The sequence below is a fragment of the Cygnus atratus genome, chromosome 18 (genome assembly GCF_013377495.2).
Source record: "Cygnus atratus isolate AKBS03 ecotype Queensland, Australia chromosome 18, CAtr_DNAZoo_HiC_assembly, whole genome shotgun sequence".
Classification (NCBI taxonomy): domain Eukaryota; kingdom Metazoa; phylum Chordata; class Aves; order Anseriformes; family Anatidae; genus Cygnus; species Cygnus atratus.
In genome coordinates, this window is record NC_066379.1 from 12895629 (window position 1) to 12915741 (window position 20113).

General features: G+C 47.8%; 2 protein-coding genes and 1 long non-coding RNA gene across 3 annotated transcripts; 1 reads left to right on the plus strand and 2 right to left on the minus strand.

The window, feature by feature from the left end:
• Positions 1-433: 433 nt before the first annotated feature.
• Positions 434-1413, plus strand: LOC118259255 (uncharacterized). Its single transcript, XR_004782006.2, has 2 exons — positions 434-679; positions 919-1413. It is a non-coding gene; the product is annotated as an uncharacterized LOC118259255 (long non-coding RNA).
• A 2927-nt stretch (positions 1414-4340) lies between these two features.
• On the minus strand, positions 4341-5513 carry MYADML2 (myeloid associated differentiation marker like 2). The gene has a single exon (XM_035568627.2). It carries the CDS (start codon positions 5459-5461, stop codon positions 4553-4555), a length of 909 nt encoding a protein of 302 aa, XP_035424520.1. The 5' UTR covers positions 5462-5513; the 3' UTR covers positions 4341-4552.
• Positions 5514-11299: 5786 nt separating this feature from the next.
• NOTUM (notum, palmitoleoyl-protein carboxylesterase) lies at positions 11300-19849 on the minus strand. Its single transcript, XM_035568604.2, has 11 exons — positions 19521-19849; positions 19095-19147; positions 18857-18952; positions 17635-17695; positions 16795-16853; positions 15262-15364; positions 14307-14498; positions 13631-13731; positions 13383-13530; positions 12840-12887; positions 11300-12729 (listed from the first exon to the last, which is right to left on the minus strand). The coding sequence occupies exons 1-11, from the start codon at positions 19832-19834 to the stop codon at positions 12423-12425; spliced, it is 1482 nt and encodes a 493-aa protein (XP_035424497.1). The 5' UTR covers positions 19835-19849; the 3' UTR covers positions 11300-12422.
• Positions 19850-20113: the final 264 nt, after the last annotated feature.

Below are 20113 nucleotides of genomic sequence, written 5' to 3' on the forward strand. Positions count from 1 at the left end.
TCCGCCTCTCAGGGGCGAGGGGCGGGGCCTGCGGCTGAGCCCCCGCAAGCGATTGGCGCAACCCGCGCCGGGCCTTGCATCATTCGCCGCCGACGGGGGCCGCGCGGGGCCGGCCGCGGCCGCTCGCAACGCGCCGCGAGGCGGAGCTCTCGGCCCGCCCGAGCCGCGGCCGCCGCCCGCCGCCTTCTGGAAGCTTCGGGCGCCGCCCTGCGCCGGGGCGGCCGCGGCGGGCCGGGCGGGCCCGGGGCTGCCGCGGTGAGGACCCCCGGCCGGCCGGCACCGCGCTCGCCCGGAGCCGGAGCCGGGGCCGGGGCCGGGGCGGCTCCCGGGGCCTTCGCGCCTCGACCCGCGGCACCGGAGCGGGGCGATCGCCGCGCGTGCCCGCAGCGCAGCCCCGGGGCTCCGGCGGCTCCGCCCCCGGGCCTGGCCGGCCGCCGGCAGCCGCAGAGCGCGGGCCGGGGCTGCCCGCGGCCTCCTGCGGGCCCGGGGCCGGCGGGGAGGGCCCGGCTCCAAGGGGCCTTTTCCAGCTGCCGATTCCAGACATTCCTCGGATGCTTCTCCTCCTTTGTCTGAGGCCGCCCTGGAATCTCGCTGTGCAGAGCGGTTTCCCTGGGCGGAATGTGTGTGGCGCGGCCCAGGAATCCGTCGCGCGGGGGTGCGGGTGGAACGGGCGCAGCAGGTGTGAGGAAGGAGTCCCCCGATCCCCGTCTGTCGTTGGGCTTTTTTTTTCTTCCTTTGGTCTCTGTTCTGTGTTTGCTTTTTCACGTCCCTTTCATCCTGTTGCCTTTGCCCTTTTCTCCTTCCGTCTCCCTGGCTAGCCTTAGGTTGGGCGGTGGGTGGCCAGGAAGCGAGCTGATGAACTGGTTCTGCCTCGCTGAGCAGGAGCCCTGCGGGTTTTTCCTTTTCTTGCCCGTACAGGTTCGTGTTTTGCTGGGGAGTGACTCATGCAGCCTTTGATTCTAGAGTGGTGGTTTTCCCACTTTCTTCAGATTACCTATAGATTTCCTGAATAAAAAGATTTTCCTACGTTTGAACCAGGATGAAAATTTTATAACCCAGCAACCAGAGAAGATCCGTTAGCACAGCTAATAGATACCTGCATCGAGTGCCTCACCTATCATCGAGGAAGTCGCTTGGGTGCTCAGAACAAAGGCTGGTTTCATCTCATCTGCGGCAGGAGCTAGTAAAGCATGCTTCAGAGAAAACAGCCCTGTGCTGTGGGTTCACTCGGGAAAGGTCCATAGCAATGGCCTGTAAGGAGACCAGGACATTTTGAAATATGTAACTAGACAGTGTTTTTCTTCCTCAATGTAATCTTACCACACCGATTTTTTTTTCTTTCCTTTGGCTTTTTACCGGTTCCTTTATTGATAAAATAAATCTGTGTTTCTCCTGTGGGCAAATGTTCCTAAATACTGTCAGGATACTAAATCCTAGTCGTCTTCATCGAGGTGGTGGTGAGAATACTAAAGATTCAGATCTTATGTTTTATTTCATTTTTTTAAATACATATTTCTATGACCTGTGTAGGCTGTCTGCAAGCGTAAATCCCTAGTTCTAAACAAGCGCATGTGCATTCTGACATAAGCTTAACAAAAACCTTGAGAATCACTGATCTTAGGAAGCCTGCTTTGCAGCAGAATACAAGTTACTCGATCATAATTTACTAATTAAGGAGAAAGATGAGCTCTGGAAATAAAAGGCTTTTTAATTAATTGGATCATAATAGGGTTGGTTGTTAAAATCATATTAAGCAGATATTGGATGTTCTCTGTCCTAGATTGGGTAATCTCATAGTTTCCAATGGTTAGAGGGTGTTTTAACCACTAAAGCATGAGGTTTTCATTTTTTTTCCCCTAAAAGAGTGGATTGTTGTCCACACAATCTTTATTTTTTTTGCCATTTTGACCATGCTAACATTTTTTGCTCAGTCTTTGGCTGGCAGATGAGAAAGCTAAATCTGAACACACTGTTCTTGGCAATGACTATTCTTTCCACTCCTCCAGTCAGTGGTATCATGATTTCCATGTTAAGTTCTATTTCCTCCTTGCTGTTGAGACACTAAATTTTACCCCAATTGTTTCCCAGTTGCCTGTTTCTCTTGGGCCTTGCTTTATGCCCCTGGCATTGTATAAATTGCACGAACTTGTGCCATTAGCAGATTTTTAATCATACTCCTGCTAACTGCTTGGTGCAAAACCTTCACAGCAAGAAGCAGGCAAAATACATAGTTGAAAAAAAAGGTGTTAACCAGCTGAGGAGCTTGGCAGTGTTACCTCTGGGGCAAGCAGCCTCTGCTGGGCACCTGTCACTGACATCCGTCTCCCTGGTTTCCACCAGCCCCTTGTAGCCATGATGGAGTCTACAAGAAGATGCTTTCTTAAAACAGTATGTATATATATTTTTCCCTTCAGGTTAAAATTTTATAACAGAAATCAGGGTGGTTCACTGTCACCTTTTTTTTTTTTTCCACTCTGGAATAACAAAAGCTAAATAATTTCCAAGCACTACACAGCTTAATTTGTCCAGGTTGACAGGTTTAAAAAAATACATCATAAGTGCTCTAGATTCTTTTTGTATGCAGTAACTCTATTTGTACATTGCCTGCGCTAATACAAATAATTCATTTTCCAAATGTAGTATTTCTTGTTTGCACAACACGTTAGATTGTCTGGTTTGCAAGCAATAAAGCTCCCTAATGTCCTTTCTTACGCCTATACTAGATAGTCTTAAATCCAGCCCTGGAAGAAGCTGGCCAGCCTCTTGCCGGGCCATTATTTTCAAAATTTCCTGCCCTTAATGGGAATTTGTGCAAGAGAAAAATCCCTTGGAAGGCTGTTCAGTGCACTCCCTTTATGATAGATACCGATTCTTGTCCTGTTTCATGGACTAATAGTTCCCAGTTCTAAATGCTGGTTCTTAGTCAAAGTAGCAGAATTGTCCAATGCAATCTGTCCCAACATATATTTTTCCTTTGCTTTTCAAACCCCATACAAACAACAATGAAAAATGCATTTCCTTCCCTTTTCCTGAGTGAGTCTGCTACAAAGAATGTCAGTCAGAGGTCTTGGCGGTCTTGTCCATACATTTTTTAGGGCTGCATTCAGGCTTCATACATCAAAATAAATTGAACTGTGCTTTCTGGCAGAAAGCAGAAGGGCTATGCCTGGTGAAATAACAGCTGTGCAGAGAGCAACATGAAAGTACACAAACCTCTGGAGATGTAGTACGCAAGTCTGCCATTCAGCTTTATTTTAATTTGGTTAAAAAATAAATCTTGCTTCTGACAGTCAGCTACTTCTAGATTTTAATCAAACCTATCTAGTCTGCGTGCCTTCAGCAGAAGTACTCAGACTGCGTTGGTTTCTTGCTGGATCAGAAATGAAGAACAGTTCTTCTATTAAGCTTGAAATCTGAGCCATGCTATGTGAGACTTCAAAGTGGGTGTTTTGTGAGGGATGGGTCAGAGAAATGCAGCTGGTTGGTGACACAAAGAGTTCGGGAATCCTAGAACCTGATCTGGTCTGAGGCAGCACTCTGAATTTGTTAACATTACGTGCAAGGTTTTTTCCCCACAAGTTTGGTCTTTTATGCAGAGCTGTGAGATCAATTCATCTTTGCATCCTATTCCCCACTCCCCCCCCCCCCCAATATATCTTTAATCCTCTAGGAAAAAAAAATACATCAGTGTAAAGAAACAGTGGCATATAAACTGAGACAAAGTGCATGCCAAGATACCTTCTGGTCCTGCTTGAGTGAAGGTGTCCGATTATACAGTTATTTTGCAGTTTGGCTCTGTTCTGCACCCAGTTTCCTGGCAGTAGAACCCTGATTTCACAAATTTTCATTTCTGTAATGACTCGGTGTTTGCTAAATAAGAATACCCCATGCTTCCTACCAAGGTGCATGCTTGAGGATATTCTTTTTTTGGTGCTGAAGAGAAAAGGGAGAGGGAGAGGGAGATGACTGGTAACCTTCGAAATAATACTACAGCTATGTTCTTCTCAGAAACATCCTGACTGGAATTTCCCACACTTGTAAGCATTTCATGTCTCACCACATAGCCCAGACTAACCCAAACTTTGAAGGATTGTTTTTCATCTCCACAACTGGTGTTCCTTGATGCAGCCTTTGACTTTCCCACTTCCTGGGTAGTCACTTGATTATAGTTAAGTGTTGGTAACAGTTTCAAAATCCTTGGTATCTTTCCTAATATTTGGCTCAGTAATCCAGTAGCCTACAGACCTGCTATTGCAGCAAGCATTTTTGCCTTCTGGAGATGAAAGGCCATTTTGCATACTTTGAACCGCAGAATTTCTTTGCTCTGGCACCAGGAGGTCGAAGCAGATGCTGAATGACAGGGAGGTGGGCAGCCTACCCACCATGGGCTGTTGACTTGCTGCTCCAGTCAGTCTTAACCTTGAAGTCTGGTTTGTGGCTCTCCCTGGCACACCCGGGCAGTGCCTGCCTTTGCTGCATCCTGTCTCCTGCTGCTTCCCTCATTGCTGCTGTTGTTGGAGCCAGGATGAGCTCGCGGAGGCAGACCCGGATGTCAGAGGTGGGAGACGAAGCGGATGCGCTGGGAGTACGCCAGGTCCACGACGTAGAGCAGCAGGTTGACATAGGTGAAGATGGCGATCACCAGCTGGCTGTCCCACGGGCACTTGCCCCTGGCGCAGAGGCCGGGGCGCTGGGGGGAGCCGTACTTACTATCAAAGCAGAACACCGGCCAGATGACAGCCGCACTCACATATAGCAGGACAGCCCCAAAGGTGTAGACGACCACAGAGCGCTCGAAGGGAAACCAGAGCAAAGCGGTCTTACCTGTGACGCTGAAGGCGACCACCACCACTGTCACCACAAAGCAAAAGCTGTAGACAGCCACGCACCACTGTGTCGCCACGTATTTGCTGTACTGGCTGTCGTTCACCAGCGCCCCAAAGATGATGCAGGCCACGAAGGCCTGAACGATTTTCAGAAGCCCAGAGACAGTGGCCATGTAACTGGTGACCTGTCCCGGTTTTGCCCTGGTCAGGAACACCTCCGCGGCATACACAACGAACATGAGACCGGCAAAGACGCTGGCTGCTATGCGAAAGTCTCTCACCTCACAGCCGATAGGGTAACAGCCAAGCTGGACAAAATAAAGTGGGTAGATCACTGCTGCCGTGACGGACATGAGCGTGGCAAGCATGGCAAAAGCAGCAGTGAAGTTTCCCCAGGAAATGCTCAGGCAGCTGTGCAGATGTGTGAACTCACAGGTTATGATAAAGACAGTGACGGCAAAACAGAAGGTCCAGACAAACATGCAGAAAGTGCCATACGCTGCACTGAATCCCCCTTGGTGGGCAACCAGGCTGAATGTGGTGCATCCAAACATTATCTGCAGCAAGCGAACTATTCCCACAGGGGATGTTACAGCAGCGGTGTTCAGATACGGCCCTCCTGTGTTCTCCATCATCTTTCCAGTCCAGCAGACAGTGCACTAAAAAAAAACAAGAGCTTCCTTTCAGGCTTTTGCTCCTTTGTCCTGAGTCACACCTGGGGCCGAGTCAGCGGGACAGCAGCTTGAATCCCTGCTTCATCTCTGCCGGTATCCGTAGGTGCTGTGTGTGACGCTGAATGTGCGTTTCTGGCAGGCTCTCAGCACAGACTTGCTGCTGCAGGGAGGTTACTGGCTGGCTCTGCCCACCGGCTGCATTCTCAGGGTGCCACGATCAGCTCGCTCTGCTTTCCCAGGTCTGAACACTGCCCCTTATTCTGTCCTTTCACTGTCTCCTTTTCCACATGATGGCTGAAAGGATCGCTTTCTCCCTGGAGGCTGACATTTATTCCATTTCAGTTCTGCAGCTGTAGCTCTCTGCTGTGGCGTTTGCAGGAACCCAGGAGTATAAATAGGGGCTATATTAATAGTTCTGGAATGAGTCCTGCTCCTCTCAACTGCCGTGAGCCGGTGTTATTTAACACTGAAACTGTGAGCTCTATCAGGGGCTCCTGATTATCCTTCTGTTGCTCCTCTAGAAGCGTGTAGGTCACTTGTGCACTGCTGCCCTCCCCACAGCCATGTCACAAGGCTGTTGGTGGAGGTGGGCTCTGATCCAGCCATGGTGCAGAAACAGGGGTGCTGCCCCACAGACCTGGGGCCGCCTGAAAAGAGGCCCGAGCCTAAAGGCATCATAAGCACTGTAAAACGACTTAGAGCAGAGGCTGTGATAAAAGCTGACTCACTTTGCTCCTTTTGATCTGGAGCAGTAATATATTTACCTGCTGTGAAAGGCCCTGCTGTGCTTTGAGCATTAGTGAGAGCATGCGGCTGTGAAGATTTTGATCGCCAGTCCTCACCGTCTCCTTAAACTCTTCCCTGTCTCTGTTTTACTTCTATGGGAACCAGTTATTCTTGTATCTCTGAATGACAAAAACAAATGCAGTTGTTGACAAAAAATGGCTTTGATATCCTTGGCTTTGCTTTGGAACACGGATTTCGATGTATGGTGTCAAACCGTTCTTCCTATTGGATCAAAGCTTTCCCAGATAGCTGTTTGGTATATGCTTTCCCAGACTTGGTCACTGCTCAAAGGTCTTTTAATTTTATCTTTAAAAGTTAAATAAAATTTCTGCTGTAGTTTCAGAATGCAAAAAACACACCACAGAAGAAAGATTCCTCACATACCTCGCAGCAGCATTGCTGTCTCCCCACCTGCAAACCAGCCCCTGCTGCACTGTTCCCAGGGTGGCACCAGGGTCCTCTGGGGAGCCCAGCACAGGTGCAAGGAGTCAGCCTGAGTGTGGCCAGACCCAGCCCTCAGCAGTGAAACGTTCCTTAATGCTGCCAGGTAGTCGTCAGATGTGCTAGTGAAGCCTGTAACTTCCTAGGGGTGGTGCTTGGTAACAGTAATAACGCTTAATATCACTGTTTCATAATCATATGTTAATGTGACAACATAAGACCCACCCATGAATCACCACACACAGTGCTAGATACCATACAGTGATGACAAAAGAGACTATCTGCTCCAAACTATTTACAGTCTTAGCATGCTGTTCTGGGGCAGCCTGGGTTTGCCCAGGTGAATGCTGCTGCCCCTTCTTGCATCGCCCTTATGTGTGCGGGGACTGGGGGCTCACATGGGCCAGCTCAAGGATCTCAGTGGCTGAAAGCCCCTAGTCCCACTGGAAGAATGCCCCCTCTGAGTACCTGGCTGCCTGTGAGGTCTGCTGGTGAGCAGGACCCCCACCTGGGAGGCCATACTACAGCAATTCCTGCTGCTGGGAAGCTCACCGGTGTGTGAGCTTCTGCACGGACAGCATGGGCTTCAGTGGCAATGCAGCACATCCAGCTTCTAGCTGTTTGTTTCCACCCCTCCACTCCCTTCCCTTGCTCTTATACATCTTGCTTACACGGCTGCTCTGTGAGCTCGATCAGGATACTAAGATTTAAAAAAGAACAGCAGAAAACTTACACCTCACAGGGATTATTTTTAACCTGGATTCATCACTGGTCTGATTCACAATGCCAATGAGCATGCTTGTATCCACGCAGCAGTGGCTTTGATAAACAGCAGCCAGAACCAGGGGACTGTACAGGAACTGTTTAAGCTGGTATTGCTGCTGAAAATCACTTTTGATCAAACTGTGGTTTAAGAAGAGACAAATTCTGACAGACGTAGGTTACAGCAGGATTGCTTACCATGAAATGTAATCACTCCAGCAGCTTAGCATACTTACAGTCAGTATTTTGTAGGCCAGGGCTAACTTTATGGAATTACTTGCATGAGAACAGTACAGATTTTGTGGATGGTAAGGCAAAATGTTCTTACCTTCAGCTTTTTCACTCCATCTTGTAACCTCACTGTCTTGTTGCAAAAATCTCTTCCGTTTTCCTTAAAAAGACCTCTGGTGATAAATGTAGAAACTCTGCATTCATTCTGGGGTGGAATTATCACAATTAACATAACAACAACCAGGAAATGCAGCAAGAGGGCCGAGGAGCTGCAGGCAAACAAGCTGGCACTCTGAACCCTTGCCCTTCCTGACTCTCTGTGATGCTAATCCTTCACCTCTAGCAGAGGTTTTTCCAGGCTTTACTGACAGTGTTGCTGTCTGTACTGTGGCATGTCCTGTTAAGTGGGCTGTGTTGCAAGGCAAAGCTATTGCTGCTTTGGGCGCTCACCCATCCTGCTTTGCTGCCCCTGTGCAATTTCAGCACTCCATCAGCAATGCTCTGTTGCATCTAAACATCTGAAGTCACATTCATCACTTTTCTTCTTAAGTCACAGGAGCTCCTCTATGTCCTGCCTTTCTCCCCACCACTCCCTATTGAAGCACTTGTCTGCAGCTGTACCACACTGGCTATGTGGGGGCAGTGAGGAAATGTTTATTCAAATACTTATTATATGGCAGTCAAGTGACTGTAACTGGATCCCACAGTCACAGGTGAAGAGCGATCTTACAGCTTCTAGCACACTGTGTTATTGCTTACACTGCATCTTGCTGCATCACCTCCCACCTCACCAGAAGACCAATGCACTGATGAGCACAGAGCATGAGGATGCTCCATGTCAAGGCACACACAAGGAGAACCACTTGCAAGATGCTGTAGGCTGATGGTCACAATCCCATCAGCTGCCCTGCGTGCTGTGACTGGGTGGGCGGCGATGCCTGTGCTCGGAGCAGAGCTGGGTGCGCTGCCCGGCTCCTGCTTCTGCAGGCACTGGTGCCACTCCAGAGACCTCAGTGTTGCGAGGCAGATCTGGCAGAGGTCAATGGTGTCACTAAAGAATAGTGGACAGGAGCAGTGCAGCTGCTGGACTACTGCCTTCAGCCAGAGCATTGTGTTTGAACATGCAGGTCTCTGGCTTCTGAGGATCCCCAGGGCCTCCAGGTGCTGCCACCAGTCTGACTTCCCAGCATCTAACAGGTGTATTTCCAAAGCACTTCAGTTTTCTTTCCACTTTAGAAAGGCGTAAGCAAATATCACATAGAAGGTACTGAATTAGAAACCCACAGCTTCTTGCATCTCATTACATCAGATTCCTGCACTGCTCTTTGGAGACCTTGCTGTGCTGAACAGGGAACCATTCTGCATGCTGTTGCAGTTTTTTTTTGAAAGACCCAGAGACAGTCATTTGCTGGTGAATGACATGGAAGCTTTGCAATTAAAATGAGTACTGAAAAGCACACATGCCTGCCCATCACACCAGTGGTTCCTAAGTGGTAAATCGCAACATCTTACAAAGTGAATATTGATCAACCCAGAAGAGACCACGGCTACTAAAACATCCAGACTTTTAGCCCCAGTTCCACACCAAAGTTGTGCTGCCATGAGGTTGGAGTAGCAAGGGCTAGCACAGAGAGCAAATCTTGATCAGCTGCTCCACAGCTGCAGCAGACACTATGGAACCGAGGAAGGAACAGCAGCAGCAGCAATGCTGTGCCACAGCTGCTACCATGCTCTCGACGTGTTTTCATAGTAATGATGCTGCCTCCACATTGCTGGTCAGAGGAATGGGGCACCTTTCTCTATCACAGCCCTTCTGCACCTTTCTTCAGCGCAGCACTTCTAGCATGCAGTTCCAGCCAGTAAGCCTGACAGATAGTAATTGTCCATGGTCTTCACTGGATCACAGCTGTTTTCGGTGTGCATTACTAGCTCAGATCTGCTATCCTTCTCAGTCAGGGATAAAGGGGGGCTCACTGCTTACCTGGATAGAAGTTAAGTTTCTCTCAGCCTGCTGCAACACCATTAGAGCCCCTGTGTATTAGCAGCCATTGCTGTAGTAAATGGATGTATGGGCTCTGCCCTCCAGCTTATGAATGAAACTTCTTATGTGCCCAGTGTCTGAGTCTGGAAACTATAGTCACGTAGTGCAAATAGACACTTCTGCTAACAGCTTTTGATTTCTTAGTTGCCTTTTAATTTTGGATCAGTCACATGATCCTGATAGAGACAACTTTTCAATGATGGGTGTCTAATAGAAAGCATCTCATCTAGCCATAAGACGTGAGTACAAACACACGGTACTGAATTCTTCCAGTCTTACCCATTTTGACATTGGCTTCCACGTAGCAAATGTCACTGGGGATGAACTTAGGAGTGTCAGAATCACAAAGGCTTGGAAAAATTATTTATTGCACAAGTACAAGAAGAAATATAGAACTGGAAATGACCACCTGTGTTACAGATTGCAGTTCCCAGCTACTGCTGGCAACCACTTAGTATTTTTTTTTCCTAATAAATTAGCCAAATTCCCCCTTAATAATATTTCTGAGGAATTTCTGCTTCCTGTTATACCTTTTGAAAGACTGTTGCAGAGCCATACTAAGCTAAATGAGATCACTGACCTCCAGGGATTTTTTTTTCCTCTGCTCACAAGGAAAATAGATGTCACTTATCTCGTCTGAACATTCCTAGCCTCTTAGAAATTAGCCTTTGATTTAATGCTTAAGTAATACAGGTAGTCAGCTCTGCAAAAAATATTGCTAACATTAGTAGTGGCATTTATACTTTACTGTTTCCTAGTAGAAATACATTGATGGACTGGGGCACTTGCCATATCTACAGGTGCATTATCTTGTGTGTGTGGTCATTCTGTGAACTACTGATGTAGTAGTTCAGCAGTTTCCCTTGATGCTCCCAACTGACAAACTAGTGCATAGCAGAAATTCTGGATACTACTCAAGTACCAGCACTTTATACTGATTGACTTCACATGACTCCAGCCCTCAAAGGAATCCCATCTTCCCATATGCTTTTTCAAACATTCTCTGTACTGAAGAAACCTCTCAACTTAGTGCCACAAAAAATATAGTCAGAACAATTTTACTTTTACACCAGTCAATAAAACATAAAAAGTATAAGTAACCCCTATATTAATAATAAGGAAACTCCACTGATAGCTTTCCTGCATGTCTGTTCTTCTGGGAACACCATCTATTTTGTCTTTAGCTACCTTTTTTTTTTTTCCTTTTAATCTTAAATGTGTAATAAACCCCATCTTGCACAGCAGGACTGCTAATTTCCTATGTGGTACTGCCCGAGTGTTTGCTGAAGTCTGTAACTAGTAACTGAATGGTTGGAGTTTTGTTTTGTTTTTGCTTTTTACTCGCCTATGACAACAAATTTCACACATAGCACTACCCTTTTAATCTGGTAAGATTTCTCTTGGAAGTGCATGCTTCAGCCACACATTCCTGATCCCTCCCTTGTTCACCTCCCATTACAAAGAGGATTCTATATGTTCTCTGAGGTGGGCGCGTTCGCAAACAATTAGTAGAATAGCAGTATGTTGTTTCTTGACTCGTTTTCTCTTTTTTTTTTTTTTGCAAATGCTTCACCTTCTAAGACAGACCAGATGGCCTGATCAAATCAAATATTTCTCTAACTAGAATAGTGGCCTTTGCTGTAAAACCAGATCTCTCTGCATCTTAAAATACACTGCCCCTGAATACCTGACAAAACACAAACTTCAAGCTGAAAACGCTGTACAAGTAAGCAAACAGCAGGTGCTGGGTGAAAGTATCTGTACTTAGACCTCATATACTCTTCATTACAGAAACAATGACAAAGCATATTGCAAGTGGAACACCGAAGTCTAATTAATATAAAATGTCAATACTACCCTCAGCCCTCTCCCAGGCACAAGTGATCATAAGGAAAACCCATCCAAATGAGCAGCATATACAACTTTACAAAGACATATGAATGGTTCTCTGGTCAGCCCTTATAAATAGCATTTTACATATTAAAATAAATATGTCCACATTGCCAAAGTAGCAAGAGGTTCCTTCGTTATTTAAAAAAAATATGTTACAAAACAATATCATTTATATTTCTTGCTTAGTTTAAAAAAGTAATAAAAAAGTCATTTTTATAAAATAATACGAAAGTAAATTGATTACAAGAGTGTCCATCCCTAGCACACGTCCTTTGTTTGTATGTTATAACATGAGATGCTGACCTCCAGGAAGTCATGTAATCATTCCTTCACTTCTTGTTGGACAAAAGAAATCCAGTGCTTGCTTTTTTCGCCACTTGTATCGAGTCTATGATGTAAAATTCATGACAAGGGAAGTACTAGATCTGGGGAAGGTTCTCATTGCTGCTATTTATGGCTTTACTACTCCCTGTATCAGATTGCCTTGTGTAAGACAGGAAGAGGATGTGAATGGCCAAAAGTGATCCCTGGAGTTTGGAGGTAACAAGTTCCAGTCAAACTGCGTAAGCAAGAAATCGCCTTTTTTTTTCTTGACACATCTTAAGTGTGCAAGAGTGCGGGAGCATGTGGGTGTGTACAGGTTTCAGCCTGCATGGGGGGTGAGCATGCACCAGCCTGCATGAGCTTAAGGAAGAAGATCAGAGTGTGTGGGAGAAGGGCCCCAATCCCCTCCTGATCTAATCTCCCTGCCCCTCAGAGGATTCCTTCCTAGTTACCACTGCTGAGCATCCCCAGAAGTTTACTGGGCTCCAGGCCCTGTTGCTGCGCCATCTTCTGAACGTCAAAACCCATGTGCATGAGAAACTGGATCACATTCATCTCCTGCCCTGTGAACTGGTCCCTGATAGTGGGGCATGAGGGGTTGCAGTGGGGCCATGGACAGCTGTCAATCAGATGAATTGGGCAACCTTTCAGAGGGACTTTCCCATTTTTGTTGCTCTCATGTAGGCTCCGATCCCAACAGTGCAGGGCACGGGGTAATGACGTCCCCTTCACCTGGATGTCTGTCCAGTGACTGAAAAGACAAACCACACAGATTGTATCAGAGGGGTCAGGTTATCAGAACTGATTAATTCCCCTCCTGTTTCCGTGTTGACCTTTCATAGAATCTGTAAAATCACTCACTTGCGTGTAATGATCTCATGAGACAAACAGGCAGGAGCAAAGCTAGCACTAAAGAAAAAAAGGGAAACATGGATTAGGATTTGTCTTGGAAGGACAAATTAATTCCTGTTCAACAGAACATTCTGGACTAGGCAGAGGGTAGAATTTTTGCTGCCCTGACAAAGCTTTTAGAAACAGCAAAGCTTATCATGACATAAAACCTGGCTGGACTGGAAAAGGGGTTCCATCCTGACTAACAGTGCACATCTACTACAAGAGACTCCTGAATACCTGCTCTTGCATGGAGCAAATAAAGTACATTAATGGTTCTTCCTCTGTTGTCTCAGCTATCTCAGTGTTTTATGATCAGTACTTAATAAGGACAACTGGTAACTGTGAACCTGGAAATTACTTTGCACCTATTCAGAAATAAAACCAGCAAGATTCTTGGTGTAGACTAAGCATAGTTACCAAATTGACAGCACCAGAGATCTGAGAAACGCTGCTAGAATACTGGATAAAATACTTCTCTTGGAAGTGAGTTTTCCTTACTGAAAGACTTACGTTACATCCTTCAAGGTGTTTCTCAGCTCCCTGCCCAGATTCTGGATGTAGAGCCACTGCCCTTCCTGAACAGGCTGGCCAGTGAGGTGTACATTGTCTACAGTAAGCTGGGCCTCATCAAAGAGCCATTGGACAACAAAGACTGGACCTAGGAAGACAAAAAATTTGGAAAATGAATGGCTAATAAGTTAGCTGTGAATACAGAGAAAACCTTAGAATCCATTTTATCTCTCTCTTCTGATACTTACATCGAAGAGTGGGATAAATCTTATATCCAAAAAAGCAGTTCCATTCCTCTCCCTCTTTAAACTGCAGCTTACAGCGTTCAGGAACAATACCATTCCAATACCTGGAAGACAAAGCAACAACAGAATGAATGTCATAATGACATCTTAACAATGGTCTTTCCATATCATGCTATATTTCTGTCCTGGTTATAGTTCCAGCTTAATAAAAGCAGCATTCTTTCTTGGCTACGTTGTCCTATCAATGCATTTGAGGGCATCTGCAATTGCACATTCTTTTGCACACCTATATTTGAAATGATTTTATTTTCAAAAAAAAAAATAGTTGAAAAAAACCACTGACATTAGTTAATAAATAAATACTCTTCAAGTATCAAAATACAGGAAGATCAAAATTCACTCAGAGGGTGGTAAGGCACTGGAAAAGGTTGCCTGGAGGTTGTGGATGACCCTTCCCTGGAGGTATTCAAGACCAGGTTAGATGAGGCCCTGAGCAACCTGATCTAGGCGGTTGGCGACCCTGCCTATGGGAGGGGGATCGGAACTAGATGATCTTTTGAGGTCTCTTGCAACCTAAGTCATTCTATGATTCTACGAAGATAGAGGAGAACATGATTCTATGAACATCTTCCTACTCTTAATCCTGTGTAAAAGCATGCTTTAGAGCACGTGATTGTACCTTATTCCTCTTCTGATGGCTTCTGTTGGAGCACACGTTATGGTATCGATACAGTCAGTTCTGCGATACTGTTTATTATCCAGGAACCATCCAGAGTCTGCCAAGCCTCGAACCTGAATCCCTTGATAACCCATGTCCTCCAGCTGCTCCGCCACTCGATCCACATTCAAGAGCACTCCTGTTCCTCCAGCACTGTAACAGCAATTTTAATACTGCAGTGATGATGCTGGTGTAGCTATTAAATGGCTGGCTAGCGTACATATTCTCTCACAGCAGTGACGCTCAAAACAACTGGTTCTATCCACAGGGCAATCCAGTTGGTAGTCACTAAGTTATCTCCTTGCTTTGCAAAACATTCTGAAATAAAGCCAGCTCTGAGTAACAATCTGGTACCTCAGAAACAAAATCCAGTTCTTGTTCTTCTGGGAGATATATAGGCTTTATACCACTTGCAAGGGTTTTGGCTGCTCAGAAAACTGAAAGAATCTCAAGTGAGACGAATTCATTCTTTGCAACTTCTATATTACACCCCTGTGTAACATATGCTGAGTGTATCACAGCAGCGCAACGTAACAAGATTCAGAGCATCTGTGACAGGTAGATCTGAGTTTTTAATCAGATGTCTTGTGAATAGATTCAGCACGTGTCTCATGGCGTGTATCCACAGGTGCCAGCATTTTTAATGCAGGGCAGAATAAACACATCCCCTCCCTCTTGCAAATCTTTTACCCTGTTATTTTCTTATAAATGTACCTGGACCAAAAGCTGAGGAAATACTCTCTTATCATTTCCTGCTGTACCACCCAAAGGAGAAAACTGAGAACAGACGTAGAGTTTGTTGTATTAGGGTTACTATATTCCTAGAAGAAATTTTTCAGGAATTTAGCTCATCCCTAACAGCTTTTTACTGTGGAGATCTCCTGTCTTCACCACAGGAACTCTCGTAGACACTTACCTGCTCCCTGCCAGCAGCAGCACTTTTGCAGTGCTAAGACCTTTTCCCACGAGCTCCTTTATAACCTCTTGAATGATCAGTGCTCCCATGAAGGCGTATTCATCTGGAACAGAGACCTCAGCATCAATAAAACTGTTTTCTGTCCAGGCTAAGACTTTTACTTCCTCTCCAGAAATGCTTAAGAACCTTATGAAGGAATCATGAATCTAAAAGCAGGCCCATTTCCTCTACCTGTATCAAACAGATCTAGTAAGAAATATTCTCCCAGTACAGAACTTCCCTGAAAGAAGTGAATAGACAGCAAACAGAATACAAAAATAAAACACAAGCAGGCCTTCCTACAACAGTGCATAGGAACTGGTAAACTAAGAGAAGGAAAACAAGAGCAAACCAGGAAGGTGCTGCGACCCTTTCTCTATTCATGTTGAACATATTCGGAATCTCAGTTCCAACTAAGCGCGTCCCCTTTCTCCCAGTCCATAAAGCCAATTCAGACATGCTACATTTCAAAACATATTACACTTGCACAGACCACCAATTCCCAGGCACCACCAAAACACTGCTTGCTGTAGTATAGCTGCCTCATAGGAACAACTTAAGAAACTTACAAAATGAAAAGGTCCTTACTGTGACAGAAAGTATAACTTTGGTATCCACAAGACATCAGTTTCTTGATGCTAGTTAGTGAAGAGACATCAGGTAACAAAGTGTCTGGTTTAAGGTCAGAGCTCAAAGATCAACTCAAAGAAAAACAGTAACCTCCTGCCTTTTCTGTGCCAAATCACAGAGCATCTTAGGCCTACTTTTTTCTTTCACAGCAGTGTACATCAGCAGTAATTCCATTCTGTTCAAAGAAAACTCTTCATGAACAAATGCAAAGACGACCAAGTTCCTGGTGTTCATACAGGTATTACTGCATCCAAACACCAGTCCTGCTTAACTTGGGAAACCCAAAGAACTACATGAGGTAGAACAATTCACTTGCATGAAATTCAGCTTAACCTGGCAGAGGACCCCATTAAGCAGACTCCTAGAATTCTGGCATTATCAAAACGACAGCTGATGCAAAACAGGATTGTATGCAAACAAACTATTCTGTTTTCCAAAGAAACCTGCAGATAGCTTTAGGTTGACATGAGGAGAGATATCCTCCTGATTCAAGTTTGAAACTAAATTCACTTGCCTCTCAGACTAGCAAAGCCAAAGTTGCACGCAACAAACCATGGTTCCTCAGCTACACCGTTTAATTTGCTGTGTGCTGGATGGAACCTGGGGATTCATCTAAAAGGAATTTAATTCCTCTAATCCTTGCCTACTGCATCAGCGTAACATCTCTGCAAGCAGTGGCTCTGAACTATGTCAAAACAGACTGAGCTAAAGAGATCAGGATGTTTTATCTGGAAGTAGCTTGATATTCTTTCCTGCCCTTCAGCAAGAAAAGCCTGTTCTTCATTCATGTTGTTTCACAGAAGTCTGGCCATATCCTTTAATGTGTGATGTCTGTGGCAGCAACAACCCATCAGTAACACTCACTTTTCTCAGACTTGGAAGAGGCACCACTCCAAACATCACTTGAGCAATAAGGGATGAATCTGTAAAAGAGTCGTGTGAGTACTGATGTTTCTTAGACATGCAAGGAGGGGGTGAGGATAGGGTCAAGTAACTAGAAGAAAATTAAACCCTGGGAAGGGGAAAAGGGAAGCATTCCTTGTCCACTTAGACGCTTAATATACCTTCTTGCACACAAAGTGACAATTGCAACTGTGTCTTGAATTTTCTTCTGAACACTGGTAGTTTTACTGAGTTAAATCAACAAGTAATTTCTCTTTTCTCAATCTAACTGGAGCACTAAGTTTGGTGGACAGAACAGAGGGCTACAATTTTGCTCTCAGCCGTCCCACTGATATGGTGGGTGACCTGCCACAGGGAAACTCTGTGCTTCATGAACATCCCCTCTCTTTTGCTTTTTCCTCACATATAGATGCATGCATAAACTGATGTCTTTTTCATTTCTCCTCTTTGAAATGAAAGAGTTACTCCATGTTCCTCTCAAATTGGCAAACGTACAATAATACATTATTAGCCCCTGCCCACAACAGTATTTGCCACTTCATTTATTTGAGAAGGCTCTCTAAGCTATCCCCAGTTTTTCTTCATTAGATCACCCCACAACTCCAAGCAGACTGAACTTGGGTTTCTCCAGACCTTGCCAGGACGATTTAGTTAGAGAGGTGAACTAGAACAGATGAGGAAATGTACAATTTCCTCTTGTAGACATTAGTCTTAATCTGTCTCAGTAGCACTCTTGTTAGCCCCAAAAGCAGGAGATGCAGCCTGAGTATAAAGCTATTTCCCTTAGTTGTCTCTCCTTACACCATGTTCGCGTTCCACCAGTGGGGATTTTCCTCTGGCTGTGATGACAGGATCCCAGTTCCTGCAGATGGACATAAAGAAACAAGAAACATACTGATGACAGTGTATGACTTCAGAGTAACTGTATGAGTCTAATGTAGAATCTCTGACCACGTAAAAAACAAACATTCACGATGTACAACATTGGTTAGAGAAGATGAACGAACATTTGTAAATCTGCCCTTAGGCATATGTGACTTTCAGAATTTGATTTGTGTTAGAGATGAAGCCTGTCTAGAAAGCTTCAGTAGTACAGTTTCTGTAGTACAGAACAGAACCTATGAACACATACTTAAGATGATCAGCACTTTCCCAAACACCAAATCCTACCAGGTGAAACAATATATGCAACTGTAGGATTCACTGTCTGTGAATGAGAAAAGTCTGAGTTTTCAGAAGGGCTGAGTATAAGCACCAAGAATGAAGAGGAAAGTTCAACATTTCTCTGCTGACTCTGGAGCCTTGTTGTCCACAGAGTGTGTGTCTTGGGTGTTAATTCCCGCTTATGTATGAAAGTCAAAAAGCTAAAAGTACTTTTATGTGTACCCCAAATGTATGCTTTCACCAAGAATCACTGTGGTTGCTTCAATGACATTATACAATTGTAAACAGGGGGGAGGTGGAACCACACAGCTCCACACAAGAGGCCCAGACAATTTACCCCGTTTCTGCCTAGCACATAGGGCCAGTACCACTGTACGCAAACCCATCCAGCCCATTGTGCAAGAAAGTACTGCCGTCCTGACGGACAGATTACGAGGTCCAAGTTCTTCCGACAGGATTAAAAGCAGCTTTCTTTAGAAACCAAATGACAAAAACAAGACTATGAAGATCCCAGCAGGTCTGTAAGTACGTGAATATATTTAAAATAGAGAGTATGTTGGCAAGAGTTCAAAACACCAGCATCGTCTACCAGCCATGAGCACACAGCCAAACACGCATGCATATCGGTGCTTTCACGATTCTGCGAGTGAGCAGAGGCATACTTATTTGCACACACTCACGCAGGAACCGCCTGCGTGGGAGAGGCTGCGCTGGTGCCAGGGCAGGAGCAGGCGCCCGGCAGCGACTGCGTGCCCACCGGGACGAGGGGGCCGCCGGGCGCTGCCTCCGGGGAGCCGTCCCCACGGGGCAGGGAGGGACCCGCGGCCGTCCCCGCGGCACGACGGAGAGGGACACTCACCCACTCTGGTCGCGGGCCACTCCTTGGAGCTCATGAGCCTCCGCATGGTGTCGTAGCGGGTGTCGCAGTTCTCCCTGTTGAAGCAGTACCACCCTCCTGGTGGGGAGAACAGGGGTCAGCCGCCCCCGCCCCGCCCTGCCCCGGGCCGGGGGCCTCGGCTCCGGCCGACGGCTGGGGGAAGGCGGCCGGCGCCGGGCCGCCCCCTGCCCGGCCCCGGCCCGAGCCGCGCGAGGCTCACCTTCGAGGAACAGCAGCCACCGCCGGCTGCCCTTGGACTCCTTGAGGTAGTAGCTGCGGAGGAACAGAGCGGAGACGGCGCGGCGTTAGCGGGAGCCGCGCCCGACCGCGGCGCTTTGACGCCCGCAGCGCCGGGGCCGCGCGAAACACGTGGCGGGGGCGGAGGCGAGGCGGCGGCGGCGGCGGCACCGGGGCCGGCAGCGCTGGCGCCCGCCGAGGGGAGCGGCTCGGGCCGCGCCGCCCGGGGGCCGCGCGCTGCACCTGTCGCTGCAGACCCGCCCGCCGCCGCGCGGTGGCGCCACAGCCCTCGGGGCCGCGCCGGGGCCGGGGCCGCGGGGAGCGCTCGGCGGGCCGGGGCCGGGGCCGGGGGCTGCGGGGCGCCGCGAGCCGGAGGCGAGCGCGGCGGGGGGCGCCGCGCGGGACTCACCCGGCCGGACTGCCGTCGTTGCAGGTGACCGAGGCGTTGTGCAGGAGGTGCAGGCGCAGGTCGTGCGGCAGCGCCTGGGCCGAGCAGGGGTACAGCGACTGCGCCAGGCTCTTGACCTGCGCCATGAAGCTGTCCATGTTGCCCTCCACCGCGGTGAAGTCCAGCGGGAAGCTCTCGGCCGGCGGCGCCGCCGCCGCCTCGCCGCGCTCGCGCGCCGCGGGACCCCGCCGCCGCCAGCCCTTCCTGCCCTCGCCGCCGGGCCCGGCGTGCAGCAGCCCCAGCAGCAGCAGGAGGTGCACGGCCGCCGTGCCCATCGCCGCCCGCCGCCACCCGCCGCTCGCCGCGGCGGCAGCAGCAGCAGCCAGTCCCCGGCGGCGGGCAGCACCGCCCGCGCTCCGCCGCGCCCCGCCGCGCCGTCCGCGGGGCCGGGGGTCGGCGGCGGGCGGCGAGGGCAGCGCCGGCGGCGCGGGCTCGGCGGCGCGGCTGCCGGCGCAGGAGCCCGCCGCCCGCTCCCAGGCGGCGAGCATGACAGAGGGGCACGGAGTGCGCGGGGAGCGCGCCGGGGGCGCCGCCAGCCCGGGCGCCGCGTGGGG

Coding starts and splice junctions, on each gene's coding strand:
- MYADML2 (XM_035568627.2), bottom strand. CDS start 5,461: ATGATGGAGAACACAGGAGGGCCGTATCTGAACACCGCTGCTGTAACA.
- NOTUM (XM_035568604.2), bottom strand. CDS start 19,834: ATGGGCACGGCGGCCGTGCACCTCCTGCTGCTGCTGGGGCTGCTGCAC. Junction 16,854..17,634: donor TGGTGGAACGCGAACATGGT/GTAAGGAGAGAC, acceptor ACTCTTTTACAG/ATTCATCCCTTATTGCTCAA. Junction 15,365..16,794: donor CTCTTCCAAGTCTGAGAAAA/GTGAGTGTTACT, acceptor TCTCTGTTCCAG/ATGAATACGCCTTCATGGGA.